A 7,501-nucleotide genomic window follows, 5' to 3' on the forward strand; every position below is an offset into this window, starting at 1 on the left:
GAGAGAGCTCAGGATCTGCTCCACGCGGTTTCTCTCGGCTTGCTAGCGTGTCGGCGATAGGGATCGACCCGTCACTTTTTTTTCGCTGTCGACACCTATGAACCATCCAAACTTCAATCCCTATGATCTTCCATCCTCTGTTTTGCATGTGCAATTCTATTCTATCCATGTGCTCTTCCAATTCCGCGTTCCAAAGGAGCCCTGAGTATGGAGCTAAATAGACAAACACTAGTAAATTTGAATAAATCTCTATTTTTTCAAGGCACAAGCAATACAAAACAAAATAAATATAGCTATACACTCGACTAGACTTGTTTTTCAACCATATAACAGAAATTATTAGATTCACGCTTGCTGTTTAACCGAGTTGTACATCGACCTATCAAGTGTTGTTTTATGGTCCAGCGTGAATCAAATAATCTTATTTTAGGCTCTATTTATTAGTTTGTAGAACGTGGATTATGCACTGCAAACTGTCACAAAATGCAAGCTTTGTAACAATCTAACCCGTGGATTTTGTTACGGTGTTTATTTCAGTTTGTGGACAGTAACCTGCTGCAAACTACAGTCACAATCATCATCAGGAAGCTTAAACAACAGATCCTTATTAGTAGTCCGTGGACAAGAATTGTGTAAAGTAGGGTTCAAACCAACCAAATGGCCCTAACCCAGCCTAAAGTTATGCTTCTCCCTTTTTTGAGTTCTTTGGTTCTTCTGTCTATCGGCAATGGCCCATATGTAAAATATCTTTTGTCAATTCAAAAGCCCGTTTGGATTAGTTTGAGATTATAGGAATCACAGATTGTAGGCATGGATTGTAGAATTTGGACTACGACTCATATAAAAATATAGGTTGTTTGAATTTCTAGATTCTAGGCATAAGATTATCTTGACGTTCGGCTGCTCAACTTTCGGTTTGTTTCAGCTTGTTTTAGCTTATTCTCTCCTACACAACACTATTGAATCATCCGAAATAATCCGAAATCTACTGCACTTATCAAACGGTGCATTGTCTGTAATGTCCTTGATCCTGCAATCAATCTATAAATCAATTCATAGTAACTCAATTTACATAAATGATGTAGTTTTTAAATACTCTATCCCAAATTATAAATCACTTTAATTTTTTTAGCGAGTCAAAACTTACGTCTCAAATTTGATTAAATTTATATAATAAAACTAACATTTATGATATCAACTAAGTATCGTTAGATCTTTATTAATTATATTTTCATAGAATACCTAGTGTGATTTATAATTTAGAATGGAAAGGGTACATAGTATGTAGACAAAAAAAAAAAAAAAAAAACATAAAACCGTTTCTCAGACTTATCTTTCCCCGCTCTATCCCTCGTCCGTTCTCTCTGCATCTCGGGACTCTTCTTCCCTGCTATCTCTGTTCGAGCACGGCTGGGTGGTGGTCACAGCAGGCAGCAGCGCACGGGCGCAGTGGTGAGGCGCACAAGGGAGAGCGGCAGTAGCGGCGCCAGTGCAGGCGTGCAAGGGAGCGGTGGCGGTAGCGGCTCGTGTCGACGGTCGGAGGCAGCGGCGCGGGGCGTCGGTGCACGCGGGCGGGGCGTCGGAGGTACTGGAGCAGCTCGCGGCGGCGGGGTTGAGCCAGCGTTGCGGCACGCGCGGGTCGGTGGCATCGGGACGCTGCCGAGAAGAAACGGTAGGGGAAGAGAAGCTTGTTTATCCGGTAGGAGAGGGATTAGGAGATTTCAAGAATCTGCTTCTTAAATTTTTCTTATCTCGCTCTTTATCCCTCCCGTTTGGAAGCGTCGTGATTTTTTTATCTCGATTTCTAGAATCCACAGGGATTCAAACGGGCCCAAATCTTTCCGACTTCTAGTCCGGTCTTCCTCACACGAGGCCGCAAGACAGGAGGAGATAACGCCGGAGGCAACCAGCCAGGGCGCGGTCAACCGCAGGTACACGAGCTTCTTCCGATTGCTCGAGCCTCAGAATTCCTGCCTGATCGTTCTGGCCTGCTAAGTTTCTTGGTCAGAACCTTTTTTGCAATAAGCCAATAAGGAAGAACCTTTTCTGCAGTAAGCCAATAAGCAATGCAGTAGTGGGTGCAGCTCCGGAGGAGGGGAATGTCGGCGCCACCGAATGCTAGCATGGGACTGCTCAGTTTGGGTGGCTGCGGGGCTCTCCTCCCCAGTCCGCAGCCTCATTCATGCCATGGCCGCGGGTTCTTGATTCCCGAGAGGAGCGTCTCCATGTTGCCACTGTGCTGGGGTTTGGCGAGGAAGAGGGGCTGGGTTCTTGATTCAAGAAGTGACGGCGCTGTGGCTAGTGGCGAGGTCGGCGCTGGGTTGTCGGAGCTTCAGCACATCGAGAAGGAGCTGACGTTCAGCCCAACTTTCACTGACTATGTGAAAATCATGGAGTCGGTGAAGTTGGACAGGAGCAAGAATTTACATGGCCCCGATTTGGATGGCTGGAGCTCGAGGAGAAGGTTCGCGGGTGATGACCGACAAACGAATAGGAGGTCTGGTGTTGCAAGGAATAAACCATTTGAAAGGAATCAGGGGCCTCGGAGGGACTTGGCAAAGGATGAGAATCAGAAGGATGTTACGGGATTTGTGGATAAAAGAGCAATGGGACATGTAAAAAATAGCCGTCGCAGGGAAGGAGAGGTCGAAGACTATGTACAGAGAAGAATAATTCGTGGTGACACGAGAGGAAATGGAGGAAATGGGCAGTTCTCATCACCTGTGAAGGCTAAAGATACTAGGGGTAGTATGTCTGTTCATCAGTTGGTGAGGAACAGACAGGCTCAGTCAGTTGCAGGGAACGATTTACAAGGGCGAGCAACGTATACTCCATCTGGGACTTCTGCCCTTCCGAATAGCAACATTTCATCAAAGAATGCTAAGGTTCAAATGGGAAAACATGACTACTAGGACAAGTAGTAGTATAGACTTCAAATATCCTGGAGAGACATTTTCCAATGCTGAGGTCAACGCCGACAGCAACGTTCAAAGAAACCAGCAAAGAGTGGAGAGCTTAGGGAGAAACTTTTTAGTGCGTAGGCTTGGAGAGATTGACATAGACTCTAAGAAGTCTACTGTAAGCAAAATTTATAGGAGTGCACAGGCAACGCCTGAGCATGATAGCCATTCAAGTGATAATTTGGAGAGTGATGAGCCTAGAACGGTTCAATTGCATAGAGGAGCAAATGTTAAAATGAGGAAATTTGTTAGGAGGGATGTGGAAGCTACAGATTTTGATGATAGAGCTGCTTTCAAAACTTTTGAGGTATTTACTGATGTCAGGAATAGGCCACGGATCCTTCGAATGGAAATGGAAGAGAGAATCCAGAAGTTAGCTAGTCGGTAAGTCTTCTATATACTTGATTATTATGTTGAAATGCTCGAGTTATCCTGGTTTATGTCTGACATAGTACTCTTCTCTATTTTTGAAAAGTTGGGCCTTCATGGTGCTTCAATGTAATCTTAGCATGAGCATCACTTTTCTTTGCAATTGCCCAACTTTCACCCAGTTTACCTACAAACTGCTCCTTGTATTCACTGATATTACCATCTACCATCATCATTCACACTAAAAATATGATCATGCTGCTCGACTTGGAATTTTTCTCCCATTGAAATAAACCAATGAACTTACTAAGGTTCCATCAATCCTTATGGTTATTTATTTTTCGAAGGCTCAATGCTACAGATGTAAACACTCCAGAGTGGAAATTCTCCAAAATGATTCATGATGCAAAAATCAAATTCTCTGATCACTCTATCCTAAGGATCGTTCAAATGTTGGGGCGATATGGAAATTGGAAACGTGTTTTGCAAGTTGTTGAATGGCTTCAGTCACGTGAAAGGTTCAAATCCTACAAGAGCAGGTTAAGTAATTGTCTACTCATATATCTCTACACTCTTCTTAGATGTCACGCATTCTAGTGACTGCTATTGATGTGATTTGTACTGTCTTATTAACCTTACAAATGCTAGCTTTTAGTTAAATTTAAGTTCTCTTGGGTACCTTCCTATGGCCTTAAAGATTTTACACTTAATAGATATATAGTTTTAGCATACAAAATGCATGCTATGTTCATAATGTTATCTATATGATGCAGGTATATTTACACAACAGTTCTCGATGTTCTAGGGAAGGCAAAGAGACCGCTCGAGGCATTGAATGTATTTTACAGCATGCAGGTACAACTAGTTCTCATCTTTGCCTTATGGTTATGTAAACCTAATCTGACCTTATTTATATGTCATTTGCAGAACCAATTGTCATCTTATCCTGACATGGCAGCTTATCATTGTATTGCTGTTACTCTTGGGCAAGCTGGTCTTGTGAAAGAACTATTTGATGTGATTGATTGCATGCGTTCTCCTCCTAGGAAGAAGTTCAAATTGTGCCCTCTTCAGAATTGGGATCCTCGCTTGGAACCAGACCTCATTGTATACAATGCGGTGAGTAATATCTGTAGCAAATTTCATGTGGAACTGCCGAACTGGATTGTATAGACCAGGAAACAAGAATCTTCAAATATTTTGGTCACTTGGTCTTCAGTAGCACATAACTACTTTTACCTCTTTGCAGGTTTTGAATACTTGTGTGCAACAAAAGCAATGGGAAGGGGCATTTTGGGTACTGCAACAGTTGAAAGAGAAGAACATTCGTCCAACAAATTCAACATATGGTCTTGTTATGGAGGTACGTTAATCTTGATGTTGCATGTGAGTATGTGACACAGTTCTCGTGCACTCCATCTCAGACCCAGCTATGGTGGTCCTGATTGATGCTTCTGCAAACCTTTCATTATTGTCTGACGATAATTGAGCAGCTCATTCCGATTGAAATGCATTGATTCATGTTATTTGTTCTCCACTTATCTCGTCTACTTTTCACAGTAGCATTATACTTTCAATATTTTTTTGCATTGCTCTTTATGTGGCATACTCCCTTCTGAGTCTATTCTAACTTTCTGGTACTGCAGGTGATGCTTGTCTGTGGAAAGTACAATTTGGTTTATGAGTTCTTCAATAAGGTGGAGAAATCATCAATACCTGGTGCTCTGAACTATAAAGGTATCCTTCCTACAACTTTAACTTGATTATGTTAAGTATAATTGACATATCTGACCTGCTGCTGTCTCTAGTTCTTGTAAATGCACTTTGGAGAGAAGGAAAGATTGATGAAGCAGTAATGGCTGTGAAGGATATGGAAAGTCGTGGAATTGTTGGTTCTGCTAGTCTGTATTATGACCTAGCTCGATGCCTTTGCAGTGGAGGACGGTGCAAAGAAGCACTTCTCCAGGTTTGTACTCAACAAAATGTAGTTAGTATGTGCAACATACATAGCTTATGTTGACACGGAAATTAAATCTTGCTATGGCCATTCTGTATTGGGCATACTGAAGGATAACTACTTAAACTGCAAGGTTTAGGATCAATGAGCTATATTGTGTTTGCCTGAATATATTTTTCATAATTTTATAATACACTATTTTCTGCAATCGATAGATTTAAACGTTTATCTTTAATCTTGGTTGTCGAGCGAACAGAAGATATAGTGTTTCAAGGCACCTCTGCCTACACAAAGGAAGACTGTTGATAGATGCATAAGCAAGATTGCAGAAACCATACTTGTACTGTAGAGGTGTTCTGAGCTATTACTTTAGATATGTGTAAGATAAGGCTGGAATTAGGCTCTGAACCTATTCTGAGCCTCCAGTTTTCATTGCAGAGCTTTTGATTTGAGAAAACTTGCAAATCCAGAGCCATCTGTCTGTTGTTGTTTCATGCCTTCAGATTGCTTGTTTCGTCTCACTAACTTCTGTCTGATGACAACTACATTGCAGGTTGTGAAGATATGCAAGGTTGCCAACAAACCGCTGGTTGTTACCTACACAGGACTCGTTCAGACTTGCATAGACAATGGTGGCATGGAAAATGCTAAATACATATTCAACCACATGTGCAACTACTGTTCACCTAATACTGTGACTTGCAACATCATGCTGAAGTCATACATTAAACATGGAATGCTCGAAGACGCGAAAGATCTGCTCCATGATATTCTGAATTGCAGGATAAGGAGTAAAGCGGATTCTAGTCAAGTGGCAACTGCTGACAAGTTTACTTTCAATACTTTCATGGAGGCCTGCGCTGCAGCAAAAAGGTGGAATGACTTTGAGTATGCATTTCGCGAGATGTTATTGAATGGGTACCATTTCGATGAGCGAAGGCACCTCCGTATGGTACTTGACGCTTATAGGCATGGAAAGGTACTTACATTAGCAACTATCACTTTTAGGAGCAGAAACATTTGTGTTCATATCCAGCTACTTGGTGGAACAATTCATGTGTCTCACCCCTAGTTCTTCATCACTATTCAGGAAAAGCTGTTGGATGATCTGTGGCGCTACCTGTGCCATCACAGCCGTGTCCCACCCACCCCTGTCATAATGGAAAGATTCTGCCTAAAACTGATTCAGGGAGACACATTCGCGGCGATCTCCTGTGTCAGCAGCTTCCAGGAGGGCAAGATATGCAACATCTCCTCCATGTCGTGGCTCAATCTGCTGAACCGCAACGCGGATAGGCTGAAGGAGGAGCATATTATCAAGTTAGCTCATGAACTCAACAGCCTCGTTAGCTCAAGGAGTTCCTCTGATAGCATTACTCTGTACCAAAAAATTCTTAGTAGCTGTACAGCCTTCCTTTCTGGCGCCACCGTTGTAGAAAAGGCGCCTTCTGACCAACAGATGGCGTTACAGAAATCATAATTACCACAATTAGTCCATTCTAGTACTCCGAATCATAATTACCACGACTGATAGAGTATATTGCATTTAACGTTTGGTTATCGGTAGAAACAAAAAAAAATTCACGTAAGGAATAGTTCTTATTTTTTTTAGCAGTATAATACAAAGGCTGATTTGGGAGCATAAGCGATAGAGCTTGGTTGGCCTGTTGTTTTTAGACTGGTTATTTGCAGATGGCACTGTGGTAGAAGTAACGCTGACTGTTCGTAGGGCTAGTACTTGGCCGTCATTCTGGGTGATGCGATGGTCCTGTCTCATCCTGCCATCATCATCACAGGCGTGCTTCTTTTGCGATACATTGATTTCGCACGCGCAAACCAGCAGATTGTTTAGTTAATCTTCTCTCAACTGACATTCATAGGACGATTGTGTTGTTTAGTTAATCTTTTGTCAACTGACGGACGTTCATAGGACGATTGCGACAAGCAGCTGCTACATGGTGGAAATGTCAGGGTCAGTTTGGTTGATGCTGTTATATAATGGATGTAGTCGGTTGTAGTTGCCTGACGTTGGCACATTGGAGAGGGTCGGTCTTGTTGATGCTGTCATATAATAAAGAGCTTTTTACATGTATGGCCTGAAAAAAATGCATCGCCCTTGTATGGTCTTTTATTTTTTTGAACTTACCTATATGGCCATAGAAGGAAGATTTTTTTTTCGAGCCATACAAGAAAGTTCAAAAAAGGCTATACAAGG

The 7,501-nt window shown here is 42.2% G+C and overlaps 1 protein-coding gene across 1 annotated transcript; it reads left to right on the forward strand.

The window, feature by feature from the left end:
• The first annotated feature begins 1,363 nt into the window (after positions 1 to 1,363).
• LOC136452684 (pentatricopeptide repeat-containing protein At1g30610, chloroplastic-like) lies at positions 1,364 to 6,847 on the forward strand. The gene is given in 12 exon segments (XM_066453269.1): positions 1,364 to 1,672; positions 1,809 to 1,931; positions 2,053 to 2,908; positions 2,910 to 3,344; positions 3,677 to 3,868; positions 4,103 to 4,184; positions 4,257 to 4,448; positions 4,579 to 4,692; positions 4,976 to 5,066; positions 5,138 to 5,295; positions 5,840 to 6,265; positions 6,377 to 6,847. Coding segments are annotated over 10 exon segments (2,889 nt in total). The 5' UTR covers positions 1,364 to 1,672; positions 1,809 to 1,931; positions 2,053 to 2,099; the 3' UTR covers positions 6,767 to 6,847.
• Positions 6,848 to 7,501: the final 654 nt, after the last annotated feature.

The sequence above is a fragment of the Miscanthus floridulus genome, chromosome 5 (assembly GCF_019320115.1).
Source record: "Miscanthus floridulus cultivar M001 chromosome 5, ASM1932011v1, whole genome shotgun sequence".
NCBI classification, from domain to species: domain Eukaryota; kingdom Viridiplantae; phylum Streptophyta; class Magnoliopsida; order Poales; family Poaceae; genus Miscanthus; species Miscanthus floridulus.